We start from the raw sequence: 22659 nt of genomic DNA, 5'->3' as shown, positions 1-22659 counted from the left end.
CTCTTCCAACATTCCCCTCTGCTACTAGAAGGGTCCCAATCGAGTGGGCCCCAAGCATGCTATGATTTCTGACCCCTTGACCTTGACTTTCATGTTTGACTTAATTTTTTAAAACAAAAAAAGGTGATACATCTTAGGGCATTCATATTTGACACAATATACCATAGATAATTACATCTCATCCACAAAGACACTGAAAATGGGGGTCCGCAATTCGCATAACACAGATATAGTTAAAGTCATACAATTTTATTCCTTAACAATATAATTCGTAATATCTAGTCAATGACATGCACAGATAGCCCAGTATGTTCACCATCATGTAATATCCATGGCTGAAGACTGAGAGAGTTATAGCAATAAATGAAGAAAGTTGGTGAGTGTTCAGCATTTCCTTGATAGGATGCAGGAATTCATGTCTTCCATTGGCACATAATGGTAATATACCATTTACTGTAAGTTCACTCTGGTTTTGGTAAACTGTTCTCTAAAGGCAGTCAACCCACACATCCAGATCACACTCACTCAGACATTTTCTTTGTTATGATGTACATGTTTTAAGGCATCTTCAATAGGCCATATGTACATGCAGGTTAATAATATCTTCATAAATTAAATCTAGGGGACATAACTCTCAGTGAAGTACTAGACCAACCTGAAAAGAAAAGAAGACACATATTACAAGTCATTTCAAAATACATGTACATGTACGTTCCAATGTAAAAATTTTATCCTTTATTGTAACCCTAGAGTGATGAAACATCAATATACTTTTATAAATCTTATTAAGACCAGCCACTATCCAGCTGATTAATCGCACAAAAAATATACAAAATTAGTATTTATCTTTAAAGTACTTTTATCATAACAACATACACAAAACCCATTCTCATCAACATAACAACAGCTTATAAATGTGAGTTTAAGCAGAAAATAATTATAAAAAGCTCTGTTCCCTCTTACTTCTTTCATTATGTTCTATGAGTTAATGTGGTGTACATGTAATCTTTTATCATGGCGATATTTACCTGGTGTGGTTGCATCTGCGGACACCGCCAGTTATACAGGTAGTACTGAAGATTTCCGTCCCCGATCCCAAACTTCAGCTTCTCCAGAAATTCTTTGTTCTCCATCAGGTCTAATGCATTGAAGACATCAAATTCCATCTACAATAATGTAAAGTCATAAATGAAAATCCATCTACAAGTGTAAAATCAATATATCAAATTCCATCTACAAGTGTAAAATCAATACATCAAATTCCATCTACAAGTATTAAATCATACATCAAATTCCATCTACAAGTGTAAAATCAATACATCAAATTCCATCTGCAATTGTAAAATCAATACATCAAATCTAATGCATTGAATACTTAAAATTCCATCTACAATTGTAAAATCATAAATACATAAAATTCCACCTACAATATCAATACATCAAATTCTAGGGCTGGGTATTGTCCCGAGATTTTGTATTGCGATATATTGCGATATTTTAAACTGTATTACGATATGTATTGCAATATTTTCAAGGTAATAGAAATGGCATTTTCATACTTTATTTATTTTAATTTACATGTAAAATTTTCAAATGTTCAAATTGCTGTTTGGCAAATAACAAACTTTTATAAGTTCATTTTTATTTTTAATGACAAAATTCCTTAATGCCAATATATCGATATTACAAAATCGTATTGCCTTTTTTTTGTCATTGTATTGCAATATATTGAAATATCGATATTATTGCCCAGCCCTATCAAATTCCATCTACAATTGTAAAATTTTCATCAAATTCCATCTACAACTGCAAAATGCCTTTGTACATAGAAGAATTTTAACAAACTTTCATATATCAGCTCATAGACTCCAAATTGAAAAGGGATGATACCAAAACATTCCTCGGCATGAAAGGTTTTGTCAGAGATGTAGCTACAAATCAGCACTTTGAAATGTTCCGTTATACAAGATAACCCTTCTGAATTTCAGTGGTGCAGCGTCCTTCAAGAACTGTCCCGGATATTCTCTGTAAAGCAAGAAGAAAAATTCCAATAAGAAGTTTTAACTTACATTTCTTGCAACAATGAGTGCATCCTGCATCAGATCTACCCAGGGGGTGACATTACTGACATTGTAAAATGAGTAGGCAGCTTTCAGCATCTTGTATTGGGGGTGGTGCATGACGGTGGAGGGGAGGGTGTAGAAACTGACAAAGTCAGTAATGCTTCCGTTCTTCTGAAAGCAAATTCATACAAAAAAAACAATGTAGTCACTATTAGTATAACATCGCTTCTAAACAAATCTACATGTATTACAATTTCAATTCAGAAGTTTGCATTTATGTTGTCTATTGTCTTAATACAGTCTAATTTGTCCAAAATGGATATCAATACCCGTAGCTTTACAGCCTGGGAACTCAAATCTAAAGAAACACAGGAACATTGTAATCATGTGTATTAATTAGCCAATTTACTTACCTCAACGACATAAGAGTCAACAATTCCAGGCCTAGGGATAAACCAATGGCGGAATTCTTCAATTGAAAATGTTGGAGACAGGTCAAACTTTTCTAGATACTGAAAAAGGTAACAGAAGTCAATATATATATAATAAATTCTGCAGCATTACTTGTAAATGTCAATAATTAATCAAGCCTCTCCATAAATTTAACAACAGTGCATTTATGAATCACCTTATATAAAATTTAACAGACTGTAATAAGATTTTTTTTCACTCAACAAGGCTTTATTTGAAGACATAGATAGGCTTTTAAGGGACTAAAAATTTCCAACTGGCTGCTACATCCAAACTGACATAATACAGAGGAATAAGTAACTGAATGTTTTATCTATATGATTCTACTTTCTGTAAGCATGTAAAATAGTTTTAAATGTAGATTTCTTACATTATTTGAACTTCCCTTTTTTTCGGATTACTAAGGAACTTTTCAATACCCAAACACAGCTAACCTGATGGTGAGAGAGTTTCCATGCTTACCTTTTTTAATAACTCAAAAGATTCAGGGACGTCAGCCGGAGTAAACTTTCGGAAGCCAGGGGTCTTTGGATTCTGTCAAAAATCAAAGAGAATTGATCTCTACATTTTCAGAGCATTTACTAATCTTCAAATACCAGATAGGATTACTGTATAGGGGGAAAATAACTCGCGGTGTTAATATTTGCTATATTCACGGTGATAATAAATCCGTGAATTCAAGAAACAGTGAATATTTTTTCAATAATCTCCATGTTTTATTTAGAAATTTGAGAATAGACTACATGTACGATAGGTTTAAATACATGTACCACAGTACATGGTCATTTCAGTAATTACGAGTAGTGCTTGTCATTTAATTATTTTAATTAGCACGCTTACATCAACAGATAATTACCTGTATTTGATAAAAGGCTTTTTAGTTGCCAACGCTAGATGTTTCAGAGGCGTAGTCACAAACTTAAAAGTGGGGGGCTCATCAGGAAATTCTTTGACAAGCAAAAAAAAAAAAAGAAAAAGAAAAAAAAAAAAAAACCAACTTAAAAGTGGGGGGCTCAACTCCAGAAATTCTTTGACAAGCAAAAAAAAAAACAAAAAAAAAAACAAAAAAACCCACAAAGCTTTACAAGTGGGGGGCACAAAATCCTCAATTTTTTTCACAAGAAAAAAAAAAAAAAAAAAAAAAATTCCCCAAACTCGAAAATCCTATTTCGTGGGGGGGGGGGGGGGGGGGGGGGTATTTGCCAACTTTTTCAAAGGCAAGTTACTTTCAAATCCAATTTTTTTCCATAGTAAAGGTAATGTTGGGGAAAAATAGCTGTGATTTTGTTCTTCATTAAAAAGTGGGGGGCACAGACATACTCTTGCCCCCCCAGATCTGAAAGTGGGGGGGCTAGTGCCCCCGCTGCCCCCCTGTGACTACGCCTATGTGTTTCATCAATCAAAACACGTGGGCCATAAGTTTTGATTACCCGTGCGTAACTAATTTTACCACGCACAGTGTATTTGTTACCTGCATTATCATGCATATTATAGTTTTTATCAACATTTTGATTTTTAAAAAAAATCATTCAAATAAATATCGAACTTACTGAAGATATGGAAGGATATTATTTCGTTGACCTACATTAACACATTTATTACCATCCAGTGTTTTTTTCGCCGCGTTGTTTTGAAGATCTTCGGGTGTAAATGCACTCATTCTTGTTATAGCATACAGAAAAGTCATTTGACGTTTATAATCAAGGACTTTTAATAACTGCACCTGATTTAATTAATTGTCATTATTTATTAAGTCTATTTTGTATTAACATACCCTGTTGTTCCTGAAATAAAGACATAACGCTGATAAATGTCGTTTACATGTAGCTATGGTATGGATTAAACAGATATAGACAAGGGAGGTAACTTCTATAACATATGAATTCCGCGAATTCAAGAAACCGCGATCGTGTCCGATGAGAGAAAACCGTGAAAATAACAACCCGTGAAATCAATCCCCTATACAGTATTCTCTAGGTAGAGTTAACTTTATAAGAACTTGTGCTGGTGCAGTGATTGATTAAAATATCTGTGGTGCTCACTACACACAATGATTAGTACACATATTCTAAAAGTAACTTGTATCATCTTTCTACATAACTTGTGGCTTACCTCTGGTAACTTGTAAAGTTTCAATGTCCTTTGCATTGTCATGTTTCGTGTCAGATGTGAAAACTTGACAGCTATCAATTTTCTTGGATTTAAAGATCTATGCCAGTATCTAGAATGAAACAGAATATAATGTCATAATCTTAAATCAAATTTTAGGAAACGATTAATTTCCTACCCAATCATGTACATTGTTTTATGAGCATAGCAGATGGTTTTTTAAGAATATTTAACATAAAGTTCAATAGATACACATATTTCGGATTCCTTAGCTTAACATTTATTTACACCAACCAAAGATATCTGTAAAATCAATTCTATTGACATATACCCGATATTTGTGTTTTTCGTACATTCTTTTACAATGAACGCTAACAATTTTTCAATTCAAAGCAAGAACCTCCTTCAATCTTTTTTCCTGAAGATGTAATATTTTAACTGACAAAATCAAAACATGTTTTAATGGACAGGACACATGATATAAGCATCCATCCTCATGCTTCTGCTCTCCTAAAGAGAGGTCATTATGGTCAAGAGGTCATTTAGGTCAAGGGGTCATTAAGGTCACCTACCTACAACAGGCTACGGGTTTAGGGAGGACAACTCCTGCTGTGTACACTGCCTGAAACAGTCCTTTGAGGTTTACCCTGCGAGTTATTTCCCTTATCAACACTGGGGCCACTCGTTTTGATCGTAGTTTTTTGTGGACACACAGAAAATTAATCTCTACCATGTGCTTCTTCCTATAAAATAATCAATATACAGATCTTGCTGTCAAACAGTATAAAACTAGAATAAGTTTAAGGTAATATTTCAAAGATTGGCTTTTTGGAATACTAGTAACTTTGTGTAAACTTTTCTCATCTAAGGCTAAATAAATTTAATTCTCTTGTTCTCAGGCCAATTTTCTCCATAAAAATTTTTCTGTTGCAGTTTTTTATCACTATACAAGCTATCATTAAAGTAACGGAAAACAAAGTTGTAAATATTTGTATGAAAATATTTTCTATATTCTTCACATGTACTTACTTGTCATACATTTTGATGAGAGCTGGTACAGCACTAATAAAACCCACCAGTTTGGCACTTTTAGCCACTCTAACCCCACAATGCCACTCCTTACACCAACCTGGGGGCTGCAGGGCCCTATAAATAAATCAGGTCGAAGTATTCTACCCCATAATCTCAAATAATATGAGAGCAAGACTAGGCAGCAAAAATTTAATGTATAACAGATTTTTCATGTAGAAATGTCTTAAAAACAGACATTTGAAAAGAAAGACAAATGGATGTTCTAATTTGTCAAAGAGCTTGCAAAGTATTGTTCAAAATAATCAATAATCAACATCTAGCAAATAAAAAAAAATTAAATATGAAATAATAATTTGTATTATACAATCCTTGAATCACAACTCACCATTGTAAAAATTCTGGACTGTAATCAAATCGGAACATATTGTCATCATCCTCTACATAATTCTCATTCAACAGAGTGTAAAGTTCCTTTAACTGTAAATAAACAACATAAAATAAAAATGTAAAATAAACAACAACTTTTGTCCTTTAAATTTTTACATTTATCAAATATTCAGGTTTCAGAGATCTGTTTGGGTCTATGACCCTAGTAGCTTACAATAAGTCTGTTGGGTTAATGACCCTATGTATGACCCTAGTGGCTTACAATTAGCAGGTCTATGACCCTAGTAGATTACAATGAGCAGGTCTATGACCCTACCAGCTTACAATGGATCTGATAGGTTTATGACCCTCATCGCTTACAATGAGCGTGCCTATGCCTCAAGTAGCTTACAATGAGTCTGTTGGGTTTATGACCCTAATAGCTTACAATGAGAGGGTCTATGAACCTAATAGCTTTCAATGAGCGGGTCTATGACCATAGTAGATTAGAATGAGTCTGTTGGGTTTATGACCCTAGTAGCTTACAATGAGCAGATCTTTGCCCTTAGTAGCTTACAATGAGCAGGAAAATGACCCTAGTAGCTTACTATAAGTCTGTTGGGTTTATGATCCTAGTAGATTACAATGAGGGAGTCTATGACCCTAGTAGCTTACAATGAGCAGATCTATGCCCCTAGTAGCTTACAATGAGCAGGAAAATGACCCTAGTAGCTTGCAATGAATCTATTTGGGTCTATGACCCTAGTAGCTTACAATGAGCTGGTCTATGACCCTAGTAGCTTACAATGAGTCTATTTGGGTGTATGACCCTAGTAGCTTACAATGAGCAGGTCTATGACCCTAATAGCTTACAATGAGTTTGTTTGGGTCTATGCCCCTAGTAGCTTACAATGAGCGGGTCTATGACCCTAGTAACTTACAATGAGCAGGTCTATGATCTAGTAGCTTACAATGAGTAGGTCTATGCCCCTAGTAGCTTACAATGAGTGGGTCTAGAAGGTCGAGTGTGTCCCAGACAAATCCTGAGGGGAGACTGTAGGGCTCGGTCCTGATCTCCTCCACCGGTTTATCCTCCTCTATTGGTTGATTTATGTCCTGGATCTTCTCATCTGTTTAAAATACAGAGTGGAGTCTTACTCAGAATAAATAGACCACACATCATTTCCTGTACATACATGTCTGCATTTAGGGGGAGGGGGGTATATTAGGGCAGAGGCTTGAACATGTTGAATCCTAAGACTTGTTTATAAATATCAATTAAAGCTGAATTTAAAAATTTTTCATGAAAACCAAATGTTGTTTTATCATATTACAGGTATAAATGAATCAATCATGGCTGAACATCAGATTCACTTCAATTTAAAAACTCTGCAATAAACAGTTACCAGACACATTTTGATAAGCATTTTTCTTTTGGGAAACTGTCACTTCACTTGGAGAAAATGTAGGCATATTTCTTAATTATGGGACTGGGACCAAATTTTAGCTCTATATCAGCCGTGTAAAAAACATTTGTTTGGTTTCTGAAGAAAAGTTTTGTACCCCTATAAACATTGTCTTACTTATTTCAGGCACAGGCTGTGTCTCCCAGAATTTGTATCTCTTCTTTGTAGCTTCCTCCATACTTTTGGGTGCACCATGGGACATAGACAATAATTCTACAGCTTTCTGAATTTTCTGTAATCCTGAGAGTGATGTCTAGAAAAAGAAAACAATTTTAAGACTTTGACTTTTGGTTAATGCCATTCTACAGTCTACACAAAGATTGTTACCCAAACTAGAAAATGTCTTTCAAAGTATTGTGAATACAGGTGAACTTCAGTATCCTGAACTTATATATTTCAAATAACAGGATATGACCATGGAAAATCAAAATTCTAACTACCTTTTCTCTAAGTATTTTTAATCTTGATACTGTAAATCACTTTTTATTTGTGAAAACTTTATTTATGCATAATTTTGTGAATTATGAGTCAATCTGCTCATATCAAGTTTAAAAGATTTTAATTTTACTATATGCTGCTCTCACCTCAGGAGCATTAGAGGAGATGGGGCCCTCCGCCCCGACCGACCCTTTCTTCTTGCTGTCCTGAGGAGCGGTTTGTCTGGTTCCCGTGTCCTGACTCTCATAATCGGCCTCCATGCCCGACTGTTGCTGTTCTTTGTCGTTGGAAATCACGGGGAGGGGGTCGGGTTTGTTAATTTCGTCGTCTTCCGTCACCGAATCCCCACTGGAACGCTCGATGTCTTTATGTCTTCTCTTCTTCTGAAATTTTTTGTGTTTCTTCCTAGATGCTGGGTCCTCTCTGTTTTTAATGATTTAAAAAACAATAAGTAACAGGATCATTTACATCACATTAATATTTATTGTACTCAGCAGTATTGATGACAGAATCAACATGCATGTAACAGGTTAAATGGATTCTAAATGATTTAACTAAAGGAATAATCAATAGCACCTGTGCATTCATGTTTAGAAAGTACAAGTGCACTCATGTTTAGAAACCAAAGTATTGCTACATCAGGAAGTTATCCCATTCAGTTACCTTATCTATTACAATTCTTATACAACTATTTTCCCTTTACCAAACTGTAATCACTGTCAGGTACAAAAAGCTGAGTTTATGTATCAGCTGCAATGAACAGGCTAGTACATGTGTACCCATAGTTCTGGTCTTTGGTCTAAGTTAAGCAGTGTTAATAACTACTGTACCATTATAAACTGTACAATATAGTCATGTTTTATAAAGCATAATCTTGACTTATGCTCTAAATGGTTACTTACGATTTTAACAATATTAAGAAGAGTTAAAGCAACTTCTCTTCTTTGAAATCCTAACTGATTGACAGTTAAATTACTATAACATGATGCTCAAAGGGCGCAATGTTTTTTCATGTCACTCTGGCCTTGCTGATTTGCATCAGCCTTTTTTCCCAATGTACATGAATTAATACATATATAAAAGTTTGCATGGCCATAGGAAACGAGGGGTGGGGGCAAGGGGAGCATGCCCTCTCCCCCAATAATTTTGCCGATATATACAAATATAGATTCCTATAGAAAACATAACCCCTTTTTGCTTGTGCCCCCCTCTGATATAAAAAGTCTGAGGACCTTTTTTTTTTTGCTTGTCAAGGAATTTTTGGAAGTTGACAGTGCCCCCAACACAAAATGTATGGCTGTGCAAAACTGAAATTGCTTCCAACAGACCTGTTTTGTATGTCATTGTATGCCAATCCTACACAATGTAGGGGTCAAGTTTGAACAAAAATGAAACATGCAAACTCAATTTAATAATACATTATAAATTATATAACTTATAAATTAAAATCCACTCGTACATATCACATAGATTTATTACTTTTACAGTTTTTTTCTCTTCATCTAAAAACTGAATGATAAAATATATTTTTAAAAATTATTCAAACAAACATTCATTAAATTCTGAAAAAAATCAAAAGAAATTATGAAAATTAATAAACTAACATATTATGGGCAAAAAGACTATGTGTGAATAAGTTTTAGAGTGAACGGACTTTGGTCAAAGCAAAGAGCATCAAGGGTGAACACGTTTTAGGGCAAATGAACATGATATTCATAGTGAGCAAATGGGACAACAGGAAGCACGGCTTGTCACTGCAAGCTCTAAAACAACAGCAAAGAGAAAATATAGGACTACTGCATATTCATTCAATAGAATTTTTTCCACATTAACTTTTGGACCCACAATGCATATTGCTTTTTAGAGCAATATTCGAGCAAGAATACACGTAACAACAAAAGTTTAACAAAAATAAGCTCCCCTTCATTTAACATTGTTTAAATAATGGATATAAAATAAAAGTAAATAAAACGTTCTTCATTAAAATCAGCACTGTTCAGGCGGTGGTTTGATAAGGCCTAGAAAAAAATATGTTTGTTTCCGCTTTCCCGACCGACCCTTATTTATAGTGCCGACCCTAAATATTTTTTTGATGCTTTTGTCCCATGATGTGCAAGATTTCAACCAGGGAATTATAGCCTCCAACTTTGCAAGCTTTTCAAGACAGAAAGAAGTTTGGGTCACCTTGCTATTATAAGTTAAGTCACAGTAATGCTTGAAAACACCATTTCTTTTGTCATTAATGTTACTCTATACTTTTGTTTAAAGAAGCAAAAAAATTTTTTTCAAAAAAAAAAAAAATTGCCTACCTACCTACCCTACATTTTTTTCAGCCTGAAAGCGGAAACAAACATATTTTTTTTCTAGGCCTAATGCAACTACATACGACATCATGTGACATCAGAGTCTATGGACGTAGCAAATGTTAGTTGCAGAACTATAGCTCTCCGAAAAATATATTGACTGATATATTTAGGAGACAGTGCCACATTGAAAAAAACTGTATATTTATTGTGTTGCGCCTGGTTTTGAATTGATTCTTCCAAATTCTTACCTCAATTGCAAAACATTTAGATTTCAAAAAATTCAGTACTCCTCTATCAAGTAATTTTGTAGTTGACATACCTGTGTATACCATGTATACACAAAGTGCGTTGGGCCGAATTATATTGCAAACAAAAATGGCAGTATAAATAAACGAAATTTTCAATGATCTTGATTTCAGGGCCAGGAGGACTGTAAACAACAATACGCAAGTTTCGAGATTATCTCCCTTGGTGCGCTCTTTCGTTGAGGAGGGGAGTTTGGTTGCCGCGTAAACAAACAGGTGGGACAGATATTTATTATTGGATATATCGCATCATCGATATACTGGTTTATCGTAACTATATAATTGTAAGGATGCACTGTTCAACTCGAGAATAACCGAATTAACGTAAAGGTGTCATTTTTTAAAGCAAAAAAATCGGAACAAAAAAGAAAATTCAGTGGATGCGAGACTTTTCAGACGATGGAAGAGATATATTGACCTCTAATAAATACGGTAAACATGAATCTGATCATTACATGTCGGCAATCTAAATGACACATTGATTTTTTACCTTATTATCACTTCAAAAAACCCACTAACTTTTTAGAGAATGTTTGTACAATCAAGAAAATCTTTTACTTTTATGAAGACCACGACGTTTATTTCGTTTTTAAGTACCTATAATTGAAAGTAGATTTATAAATATACACAGTTGAGCTTGATAAAATCATAAAATGCATCACTGGTTAACATTTTTATCTTTCTATAACATTAAATAAATTTTAAAAGCCATAAACATCGTTCATTTGTTTATGAACATTTGTATACATAAGCAAACTGTCCCACCTCAATGCTGAAATGGATACTTTTTGCGCCTCTATCGCAGGAGAGTTACAATCTCGAAACTCGCGTATTAGAAGTGATGTTTTGTTGTGGAAACAGTGAAAAAATATGTTAGGAACACAAGTTTAGTAATATTTTGAGATGATAGTTTCAAAAACATGGAGAAATAAATCGATAAACAGCGCAGTTTTTCGCCTGCAATAAATATACAGTTTTTTCAATGGGTGGCACTGTAGCTCTTCGGTCTGTCAATATATTTTTTGGAGAGCTACAGTTCTTCAGCTAAGCAAATGTCAAGTGAAGTTTAATGAGCCCCAATTGAAAATAAACTTAATGCGTATCTACCCTTGCCCTATCAATCAGACCATCTACAAATTAAAAGAGATACAATTGTTTTTTGTTTCTTTTAAAGAAGCTTCCTGGCAATCCTGCAAAAAATAAATCTTAACAAAGCTGAGGATCTGTAGTTGCCATTATCGCATGGATTGGACACCTAGTAAGGAAGAAATTCTAGGAAAGTGTAAATGAAAATTGCATTTCTTTGTAAACAATATTAACACTACCCCTTTTTGGTCTTCTCTAATCTAAATCAAGAAAAAGAATCTCATCAGATGTCATTTGCATGTGTCCCACCCAACCTCATATTTTAGTCCCGTTTATTATAAGTTATTGACGTCCCAGGCGAACAAATAATTACCCCCTCTCTGACACCTCGTCCTCTTCAACATCAGCATCCACCGCACTCTGGTCTTCGTTTTGATCTGAACTTAAATCATGTAGCGAATCTACGTCCGCCATGCTTCTGCTGAAAATCAGCAGAGAAAATTCGAGCTAAGACGCCAATGTGTTATTTTAAACCCAACAATAGAATTATGATTTATGCATATATTAATTAAATAATGTATGTAACTGCACTCATGACTAGAATATTTTTTCAATATATTATAACATAATTTTTAACAAATTAGGACCGCACTCGTTTGTCTGCGCATGCGTTAAATCTGCTTGACAACACCACGCTCAGTGCTCGCTGTTGAAAGCCCAAATATGTCGGTTATAAAGCGTCAAGATCTCGCAAAAATGACAGAAAGACTGTTGAAAAGGAAAGAATGTAAATGTATGTATCGAAGATAATAATTGCTGCCGCAAGTTTGGGAGAATTTTTAAAGAACATCTTTATTAACAAACATACGAGTAGTTCGAATTATCTCTAAATCTTTTTAACTCGAAGGGAAACGTGTAAATTGTTTGTCCTTATGTAATCTTAATATAATCTTCAATAGATTGTTCTAATTGAAAAGAATAACCGTCTTATGTGTTTCGTATGCTGTATTTGGTTTATCCTTTGCAGTTGAAAAACATGAAATTGAAAAATTGATAACAATGTTTGTCAACATCACTGGAGCTCTAAACAATAAGCTGGACCGCACAAAGTTCCGTGACGTTCTGCACATCAGCTTTAACATGACTGATGATATTTTAATGGACCGAGGTAAATTTGAAAGGAAACATTCTGTGTATGCTTCATGCTTGATTTTTTTTCATGTTTTTAAATCTGAATATTGGGATTAATGGGTGATATTCATGATTCTTGTGACATGTATGGATTTTTTTTATAGCCATTTCTAAGTCCTCAGGTTTATACTTTAATTAAACTTCCAGTTATAATGCCCAAGAATTTTAATGTTACTATTAAAACCTTGAATAAATTGTGCATGTTGATATACGTACATGTACAATATTTAATTTTAACAGGTAGAAAGTGAGTTTTTCAATTTTTCAGTAACACTTAAATATTGATTTGTTTAGTATTTAGGGCATTTGATCAAGATAGTGATAACTATCTGAGCCATGAAGAATGGGTGATTGGCCTTTCTACATTTCTGAAAGGTGCTCAAGATGACAAAATCAAATGTAAGTCTGCGTTTTTTTTTTTTCTGCTCCTACCTCTATAGGTAAGGGTTTGGAATGCATGCATGTATGATTGAATATATACATGTGTACATGTAGAACAAATAAGGCCTTAAGTGCTTGAAAATAATATTTTTTTTAAAAAATTCTTCTGAGCATACTAGATATAATATAATTTAAAATGCGGAATATAATTTTATACTATACAATTATTGCTGTTTTTGAGGTCAATAAATCTGGAATATAATTTTTTACTTCAAGATGGCTAATTATTGTAGTGACCGAAAAAACCCAGCAATAATTGTTTTATTATATGATTCACTGATAAAATGATACAGCTCATTACTTGTTTGCATTTAATCAAGTCCTAGCCAAATACATGTACAAGGGAGACGCAGAATTAAAATGTAAATAAACCTTATCAGTTGTATCAGTCTGAAATGTTTTTTTATCAATTTTAATTGCCATGAGAAAAAAAATTTATAATGTCAGTCTTTTTTATAGGGTGGATTTTGAAAGGAAGGAGTATTATCAGGGAATTATCAGGGAAAACTGACTGCCAAAAAGTAAAAATTGCTGTTCATTAAAAGTGTTGGAGGGGGGATTTTTGAAAACCAAAAATATATATTCCTTATGTTTTGTTCACATGAAAAAAAGTGAAAGTCGTTTAAATAGCTTTCCAAAACAATTTGTATTATGATTGATTGGCCTGATCTATTTTTATAATGTATTAAATCCTTGTATTCACCTGGAAAATTCTGCAGAATACAACGTTTTTTTCTTTTTTACTGTAGCCAATCAGAGAGAGGGAAATTAATCAATCATATAATAAAATGAATTATGACAGGGTAATGATTGGGTTTCTTTTCAGACTGTTTTATTGTCTATGATTTAAATGGTGATGGGTGGATTTCAAGAGAAGAAATGTTTCAACTTCTGAAAACCTCCATTCTGAAAGTAAGTTTAAGAAATAAATGATTAATAAATTATGATGGAAAATTCTAGATTTTTACTGTAAAGGGATCAAAGAAAGGGAATATTTTGTTTGAATTTTTGAATCCCCGTAAGTCAAGAATCAGACTTTTTTAAAGATACCAATAGTTTTGGTAGAGAATATATCAGAATTTATTTCTTCACAACCTTATATTTGATACTTGAATGATGATGTTACAAATCAAAAAATGACTGAAACAGTACTGTGACTGTCTATTTTTTTAATGATCATGCATTATACATGGTATAGATTGAGATCAAATGAAATTATTAGTGGTGTTATGTGCATGTAAACACTTGATTTGTTTGGAAAAAAATCATGGAAACGTACAGTAAAAACTTTCCCATTGTTTCACAGTTATGATTTGTTAGTATTAATCTTGTACAAAAGCCACAAATCATTCATAATTAGCCATTCTCAAGTTCAAGTCTTCATTTAACAAACAATTGTTTTTGAATCCTATTGTAGGTAAAGCATTGAATTGAAAAGACTGGTATGGATTCTATGTGTTGTATAATTCATATAACATTCAGATTAGAAAGAGCAATGACTCATTTTTATTTTGGCTGCAGTATATGGGGATACTGTCATCCTGAAATAAAAGAGTTTATAAATCATCAAGTATTTAATATTCAATACAGCTAAATCCAAATAGCTAGTCAAAAATAATTTAGAAACATTGAATATAATACCTGTTCTGTACTCTTTTTTAGTTGCTTTCAATGTTACTTTGAAACTTGCAATCAATCGAGGTACATGTCATATATGTGCATGAATTGTCTTTTTATAGTAATATGGTATCAATTACCCACAGTTATTTTATTATTTTACATTTCTATACTTAACTGTATAGTCTACATCATGTCACATTGTTTAAGCTTAAAACACCATATAAACATCACAACTAAAAAAGTTAAGTGCAAATTAAACCTCTCATAAAAATTGTCTCTGCCATTGAATTTTGATGTCCATTCTGTTTTATGTTAAAAGTTCTAAGAAATTTTGGTGATTATGTGTTAGCTTTGTACAATATGATTTAATTTATAAATTAATAATGTAGAATTTTCATTTCCAATGATCAAAACACTGTCAACTGCCCTACAATCCTCATTTGTCATAAGCTGTACTTCAAAAATGGTGAAATAAATAAATGTTAAAAGTCTCCTCTTAAATTAACTTTAAATAAACATAGCATGAAGTGCCTGTTGTCTGTAGATTGTTTGTTCATAAATTGATATCTTCCAAGTGTTTAGCTTATAAAGGGTTGATTTACATGGAATGGACACTTTTGTTGTAGTATGTGTGTATTAGAATTAATATTGTACTGCATATTAGACCTGGGTTGCTTAGGAATTCCTAATTTGCTAATCTTTTAATCTTTAATTTGAATCATACTGAATTTCATAATTAGAATGTTGTATTAGTTTAAAAATAATCTTAAATGGCATTCAAATTCCTGTGCTGTTGTGGATCCTCTGGCTTCTGTTTTTCTCACTGTCATGTCTTTCATTTCCAGCATTCTTCTGAGGAGGACCAAGATGAAAACATCAAGGAGCTGGTAGAGCTGATTTTAAAGAAGATGGTGTGTACATTATACTTGATACTGTATAGATCACTATACTTTTCCTGACACATCTTAATTTTTCCTTTTTTATGCCCCGCCATGAATATGGCCGGGGCATATAGTGTTTGTCATGTCCGTCTTCCGTCCTTCCGTCCTTCTGTCCTTCCGTCCTTCCGTCTTCCGTCACTCTTTGCATTTAAATCTGTTCAAAGCTAAGTTTCAAAGAAACTATCCAAAATATTTTCATCAAACTTCATATGCTGATAGATATTGATGAGAGCTATGCAACTGCATCAACCTTTTTTGACCCTGACCTTTCCTTTGACCTTGACCTCACTTTTCTTAAATTAGTGTTAAGCTCAGATTTGAACATACCATTCAATATGGTGTTATCAAACTTCACATGTTGATACAAACTTGCACTGATGATGCGTCTAGGGATGAACACTACCAGACTTGCTTCGGATGTTGGATCTGACCTACATTTTCCAGATAAGTGACCAGGTTTAAGTTTTTGGAGCAGGTCCATTTCCAAGGAACTATATGCCCTACCCAAACCAAACTTGCATGGATGATGCATCTAGGGATGGACACTACCAGACTTGCTTCTGATGCTGGATCTGACCTATATTTTCATTCCCAAGTAACTATAAGTCCTACCTGAACCAAACTTGCATGGATGATGCATCTAGGGATGGACACTACCAGACTTGCTTCGGATGCTGGATCTGACCTATATTTTCATTCCCAAGTAACTATAAGCCCTGCCTGAACCAAACTTGCATGGATGATGCATCTAAGGATGGACACTACCAGACTTGCTTCGGATGCTGGATCTGACCTATATTTTCATTCCCAAGTAACTATAAGTCCTGCCTGAACCAAACTTGCATGGATGATACATCTAGGGATGGACACTACCACTTGCTTCGGTTGCTGGATCTGACCTACATTTTCATTCCCAACGCAGGGGGGATAAGGAAGCATACAGAATATTCTACCTTGACTAAGTCAGTGCTACATTATGACGTCATAGTAAGAGAGATGACGTCAATTTCAGAACACAAGTTTTCGTAATATTGGTATTTATAGATGTAATTTAACTCTAGAAAGAATCTTAATTAGAAACGTCTTACCATTAACAAAAATAAAATGTTTTTATTCTGTTATTCTTTATCTGTCATTTTAATTAAAATCTACTATCGATGACGTCATATGTGTACATCAAGTAACTTGGAAATTGATCATTTCGTGTAAAGAGAATTTGGCTAAGAACGGCATGTACAGAGATGCGTAAAATGAGGTTTAAAAGCAAATACCGTAAATATTTTGTGAAATTCATATGGAGTTAAGTAACTTAAACAGGTATGCTAATTCATTTTCATCGGTTATATCCTCTTTTGAAGACAATCAGCTATAAACGTATCCCGGTCGGCCTTTCCTCTGTCATTCCTGACAAAAATAATGCAGCAGAACAACAATAAGCTGGATGTTTCAAAAGATGAGATTTATACAGATCGAAAGTTTGCCTTCTAAAATACTTGGAAATTGCTGCTAGAATCCCGAGTTAAGCATGGTTTTACGAAAAATCTCGGTTCATATGTATAAAATTCAAAACATCGGGTAAGGTTTCGTGCGAATTTGTATGGAATAATTATTTTACTGACAGGACAGTGGGATTCTAGCAGCACTTTTTATAAAAAATAGATGTTTTCCTACTGTATTATTTACTCAAAGAATTTATTAAACTCCGAGGTATTGTTGTTCTGTAAGCTTTTTTATTAAGGAACATTTCGCTATAAATAGAAGTCACGTGATGCAGTGGTGGTGGTGCACGTCTTTGCGTTAGACACTCTTTTATCTCTATGCAATAGTTAATAATAGTTTACGTTTATCAGTGGTTTGATTAAATTATCAAACTTAAGTTTCTTTAAAAAGCCTTATTTTCCCGAGAAATGATTTATATGCTTCCTTAACATACCCGCGAAGTAACTATAAGTCCTACCTGAACCAAACTTGCATGGATGATGCATCTAGGGATGGACACCACTAGACTTGCTTCGGATGCTGGATCTGCCCTATAATTTCCTTCCCAAGTAACTATAAGCCCTACCTAAACCAAACTTGCATGAATGATGCAGCTAGGGATGGACACTACCAGACTTGCTTCGGATGCTGGATCTGACCTATATTTTCATTCCCAAGTAACTATAAGCCCTACCTAAACCAAACTTGCATGGATGATGCAACTAGGGATGGACACTACCAGACTAGCTTCGGATGCTGGATCTGACCTACATTTTTATTCCCTAGTAACAATAACCCCTACCTGAACCAAACTGATCAAATTTTATACACATACGAATTTTCATGTTGCTTTACTAATATATCCTCAGCGGGGCATTCATGTCCTATGGACATATTTCTAGTTTTTTTTAAAGAAAGCTATTAAGTATTTATAAGTGTAACGAGAGAGGAGAAAATGCAGGGGACCAGACCGGGATTCGAACCCAGGCCCCCTGAAACTCCAATCAGGTGCTCTACCAACTGAGCTATCTGGCCACCGGCGATCGAACCCGGCTGACCACCACATTCCTCCCTCCTTAAAGGTCTTTGGCCCTCCAAAGACCCCAACCCAGGCTCATCCCTGGCAGGCCTCTCACCTGTCAATTCCAGGGCATGGCACGGCACCAAATGTAACGGGAGAGGAGAAAATGCAGCGGACCAGACCGGGATTCGAACCCGGGCCCCCTGAAACTCTGGTCAGGTGCTCTACCAATTGAGCTATCTGGCCACCGGTGATCGAACCCGGCTGACCGCCACATTCCTCCCTCCTTAAAGGTCTTTGGCCCTCCAAAGACCCCAACCCAGGCTCATCCCTGGCAGGCCTCTCACCTGTCAATTCCAGGGCATGGCACGGCACCATATGTAACGGGAGAGGAGAAAATGCAGCGGACCAGACCGGGATTCGAACCGGGGCCCCCTGAAACTGCGGTCAGGTGCTCTACCAACTGAGCTATCTGGCCACCGGCGATCAAACCCGGCTGACCGCCACATAAGCAAAACAATTTTTTCTTGAGCTTTGCTTATTATAAAAAATAATCCTTAACAAAACAAAGAACGAAAATTTCATTATGCAAAAATAAAGTTCTTATATTAATTCATATCACATTGACGAGTGGGAGGAGACAATGCATTGAGATAGTGATATTTACTCATAGACAAATACTACCTGTAAATGAAGAGTAATTTCAATATTGAAAATGCTTTATAATTACAGGATCACGACCATGACAGTCGATTAAGTATGAGTGATTTTAAGCAGGCCGTGGAATCAGAAATCCTTTTACTGGAAGCTTTTGGACCCTGTTTACCCAGTCCAAAGGTAATATATGTACATGTATAATTATTTAATAACTGTTTCTGAAAATTTGGATGCTCTAGAGATTAATCTCACTTAAATATACCTACCTTATGTATGGTTGATATGTATCTCTTAGTTTTATTAGCTCACCTGAGCCAAAGGCTCAAGTGAGCTTTTCTGATCAAAATTTGTCCGTTGTCTGTCGTCGTCGTCGTTGTTGTCGTTAACTTTTCACATTTTCATCTTCTTCTCAAGAACCACTGGGCCAATTTCAACCAAACTTGGCACAGAGTATCCTTGGGTGAAGGGAATTCAAGTTTGTTCAAATGAAGGGCCACGCCCTTTTCCAAGGGGAGATAATCATGAATTTGTTAAAAATTAATGGCATTTTTAAAAAAATCTTCTTCTCCAGAACCGCTGGGCCAGGAAAGATGAAACTCATGTGGAAGCTTCCTCAGGTAGTGTAGTTTCAAATTTGTTCAAATCATGACCCTCGGGGCAAGGGTGGGGCCAAAATGGCCGACCCAAGTTTTACATAGGAATATATAGGAAAAATCTTTAAAAATCTTCTTCTCCAGAACCACTGGGCCAGGAAAGATGAAACTCATGTGGAATCATCCTCAGGTAGTGTAGATTCAAGTTTGTTCAAATCATGACCCCCGGGGCAAGGGTGGGGCCAAAATGGCCGACCCAAGTTTTACATAGGAATATATAGGAAAAATCTTTAAAAATCTTCTTCTCCAGAACCACTGGGCCAGGAAAGATGAAACTCATGTGGAATCATCCTCAGGTAGTGTAGATTCAAGTTTGTTCGAATCATGACCCCCAGGGCAAGGGTGGGGCCAAAATGGCCAACCCAAGTTTTACATAGGAATATATAGGAAAAATCTTTAAAAAATCTTCTTCTCCAGAACCACTAGGCCAGGAAAGATGAAACTCATGTGGAATCATCCTCAGGTAGTGTAGATTCAAATTTGTTCAAATCATGACCCCTGGGGCAAGGGTGGGGCCAAAATGGCCGACCCAAGTTTTACATAGGGATATATAGGAAAAATCTTTAAAAATCTTCTTCTCAAGAACCACTGGGCCAGGAAAGATGAAACTCATGTGGAATCATCCTCAGGTAGTGTAGATTCAAATTTGTTCAAATCATGACCCCCAGGGCAAGGATGGGGCCAAAATGGCCGACCCAAGTTTTACATAGGAATATATAAGAAAAATCTTTAAAAATCTTCTTCTCAAGAACTACTGGGCCAGGAAAGATGAAACTCATGTGGAAGGATTCTCAGGTAGTGTATATTCAAGTTTGTTCAAATCATGACCCCCGGGGCTAGGGTGGGGCCAAAATGGCCGACCCAAGTTTTACATAGGGATATATAGGGAAACCTTTTAAAATCTTCTTTTCAAGTACTTCAAAGCTATGATTAGTGATATTTATATGGAATCATCCTCAGGTAGTGTAGATTCAAATGATGAACGCCTGGAGGGGGGGATAAATTCAAGCCCGATGTGCTCAGGTGAGCGCTGTGGCCCCTGGGCCTCTTGTTTATGTAGGAAGATCATTTTATATATATTTACATATAAGTTATTTTTTTTAATATGTAAATTTGTGAGGACTTCTTGTAAACTGTTTTCAAGAACCTTAAAAAATTTGATAAATATCGTACAAGATGTTTGAAAATATTTAATTTGTAAAATTATGTACATACAAAATTTTTCTCACCAATAAATATACAATCAGTAAAGTGATTAAACATTCACCATTTTTCTCTAATCAAAAAATATAAAAATCCACCTTTTCATCTAGTTAAAAAGCTTAAATTCTAGATAAAAATTAAAGAGATTTTCTCTTTTTGTAAAATTGATATTTAAAAAAAAAACCTCTGCCTGAATGTTCCAGCTTTGTGTCAAAATGCACAATATGTTAATATGTAATTATCTTTTAATTTAATTTACATGTTCTTTACATGTTTTTGCTGCATGAGTTTATGAATATCACATTGAAATCATAATTTCAGCTTCGTGATGCATTCCTAGACGAATTAACCCTGGAACAAGCCAAGTATTAGAGGACTAACTTATATGTACTCGTATTAACTCGGCATGAAAATATTTGTCCAAAATATTATTTGTAAAGTGTCTGAAATGTTGATCTCTCTCTCTCATGGTAGAGAGGGAGCTGTATAAATTACCTGTATGTCTGTTTGTGATGTCATGTCAAAGTTTTACCAATGTGATTTCAGTATTATATGATAGGGACTCTGTTTCTATTCTGAGAAACATATCTCTAAAACATTGATTTGTAATTACTTTGAATGATAGATTTATGTGTGTTTGAATGATATGGCTATTAAAGCAATTTGTTAATGTTCTTGTTATTACATTTTATATATTTTATTGACATTGTATTTTAATTATTTATCCTCTTTCTATTTCTGTAAGAAATACTCATTTTCATGATGATGACAATCAATTATCAAAATAAATACTTTTACAAGAAATGTTGTTTTATTTTCACTACAGAAATAAAAGATATCATTTTGAAACACTGATGTCTCAAAATGGCAGCTCAAAATCATTGTTAAAGTTTTTAAATTTAGGTCAAAGCCAAGAGTTGAAAAATGATGGTACCCAAAGAAAGTCCTTGTCACAAGAAATGTAAAGCACCATCTATTTAAAAATATGGTGCAGGTTTTAATTTTTCAAAAGTAGGTCATATTCCAAGGTCATGAGAACATACATATTGGTACAAAAGGTCTTGTCACAAGAAATACATAATTAGAGAAGTATAAAAGCTTATCACCCACCATTAGAATGTTATAGGTAAGGTTAAAGTTTTTACAAATATGGGTCATATATTCAAGGTCAGAAGGTCAAACACTAGAAAAGACTTTTCACAAAGAATACAGTTTGATATACAAACCACTAGAGTGACTGTTTAAAAGTTACGACAAATGTGAATAATTTTTTAAAGTGTAAATGGAACTCATAGGTCAAGGTCAAAATGGAAAAAAATTGGTACCCAAAGAAAAATCTGGTCATATGATATTGCAAAAGTAGGTCAAACCCCAAGATCAGGAGGTCAAATACGAGGGTAGCTCTTTTCAAAAGGAATACATAATTGCAATATGAAATGCATGGCGCAAACAATTCAGAAGTTATGGAAAAACTTAAAAATTAAGAGGGGGGGGGGGCAAAAAAACTAAACACAGTTTTAAAATAATATGGCCCCTAAACCTACGATTACACAGATATACTTCACATCACAAAATCAATATTTCAGCATGCTTCACATCACAAAACTAGTGATGTTTTATGAAAACTTAGTCAAATAACATTTATGATGAAGGCAAATGAAAATATAGTGTGAAGAACCAGTGTCGGACGGGTACATTGATGTTTTCCGAAATTCATCTGATCGGTTAATGTAATAAAAGAGACAAAACAGCTCGATGAGTGTCTATAACATATGCTGTACCTTGCTTTGCTTGAATGAATTAATGGCATT

At 34.6% G+C, this 22659-nt stretch overlaps 2 protein-coding genes and 1 non-coding gene across 3 annotated transcripts; 1 reads left to right on the top strand and 2 right to left on the bottom strand.

Annotated features, from left to right (window-relative positions):
* Positions 1 to 233: 233 nt before the first annotated feature.
* Positions 234 to 12144, bottom strand: LOC134270241 (glycylpeptide N-tetradecanoyltransferase 2-like). Its single transcript, XM_062752437.1, has 13 exons — positions 12016 to 12144; positions 8092 to 8368; positions 7625 to 7760; positions 7044 to 7171; positions 6061 to 6152; positions 5673 to 5789; positions 5216 to 5386; positions 4647 to 4755; positions 2997 to 3068; positions 2477 to 2575; positions 2070 to 2234; positions 1029 to 1166; positions 234 to 655 (listed from the first exon to the last, which is right to left on the bottom strand). The coding sequence occupies exons 1-13, from the start codon at positions 12114 to 12116 to the stop codon at positions 635 to 637; spliced, it is 1626 nt and encodes a 541-aa protein (XP_062608421.1). The 5' UTR covers positions 12117 to 12144; the 3' UTR covers positions 234 to 634.
* Positions 12145 to 12316: 172 nt separating this feature from the next.
* On the top strand, positions 12317 to 21652 carry LOC134270239 (calaxin-like). The gene is made up of 7 exons (XM_062752436.1): positions 12317 to 12435; positions 12670 to 12810; positions 13128 to 13232; positions 14101 to 14186; positions 15740 to 15805; positions 19068 to 19172; positions 21170 to 21652. Exons 1-7 carry the CDS (start codon positions 12366 to 12368, stop codon positions 21218 to 21220), a joined length of 624 nt encoding a protein of 207 aa, XP_062608420.1. The 5' UTR covers positions 12317 to 12365; the 3' UTR covers positions 21221 to 21652.
* Trnac-gca (transfer RNA cysteine (anticodon GCA)) lies at positions 18741 to 18813 on the bottom strand. The gene has a single exon. It is a non-coding gene; the product is annotated as a tRNA-Cys (tRNA).
* Positions 21653 to 22659: the final 1007 nt, after the last annotated feature.

This window comes from Saccostrea cucullata, unplaced genomic scaffold (assembly GCF_032062105.1).
Source record: "Saccostrea cucullata isolate Sc308-1 unplaced genomic scaffold, CSIRO_AGI_Scuc_v1 ctg49, whole genome shotgun sequence".
Lineage (NCBI taxonomy): Eukaryota > Metazoa > Mollusca > Bivalvia > Ostreida > Ostreidae > Saccostrea > Saccostrea cuccullata.
Note: the sequence above shows the minus strand (reverse complement) of the source record. Positions and strands in the feature narration are given on the sequence as shown.

Excerpts from the sequence above, each read along its gene's own strand:
- LOC134270241 (XM_062752437.1), bottom strand. The coding sequence starts at position 12,116 with ATGGCGGACGTAGATTCGCTACATGATTTAAGTTCAGATCAAAACGAA. Across the intron at positions 7,172-7,624 it reads ACAGCCTGTGCCTGAAATAA|ATGAGAAGATCCAGGACATA; the intron begins GTAAGACAATGT and ends TATTTTAAACAG. Across the intron at positions 5,790-6,060 it reads AGTCCAGAATTTTTACAATG|GGCCCTGCAGCCCCCAGGTT; the intron begins GTGAGTTGTGAT and ends ATTTATTTATAG.
- LOC134270239 (XM_062752436.1), top strand. The coding sequence starts at position 12,366 with ATGTCGGTTATAAAGCGTCAAGATCTCGCAAAAATGACAGAAAGACTG. Across the intron at positions 13,233-14,100 it reads TCAAGATGACAAAATCAAAT|ACTGTTTTATTGTCTATGAT; the intron begins GTAAGTCTGCGT and ends GTTTCTTTTCAG. Across the intron at positions 19,173-21,169 it reads CCTGTTTACCCAGTCCAAAG|CTTCGTGATGCATTCCTAGA; the intron begins GTAATATATGTA and ends TCATAATTTCAG.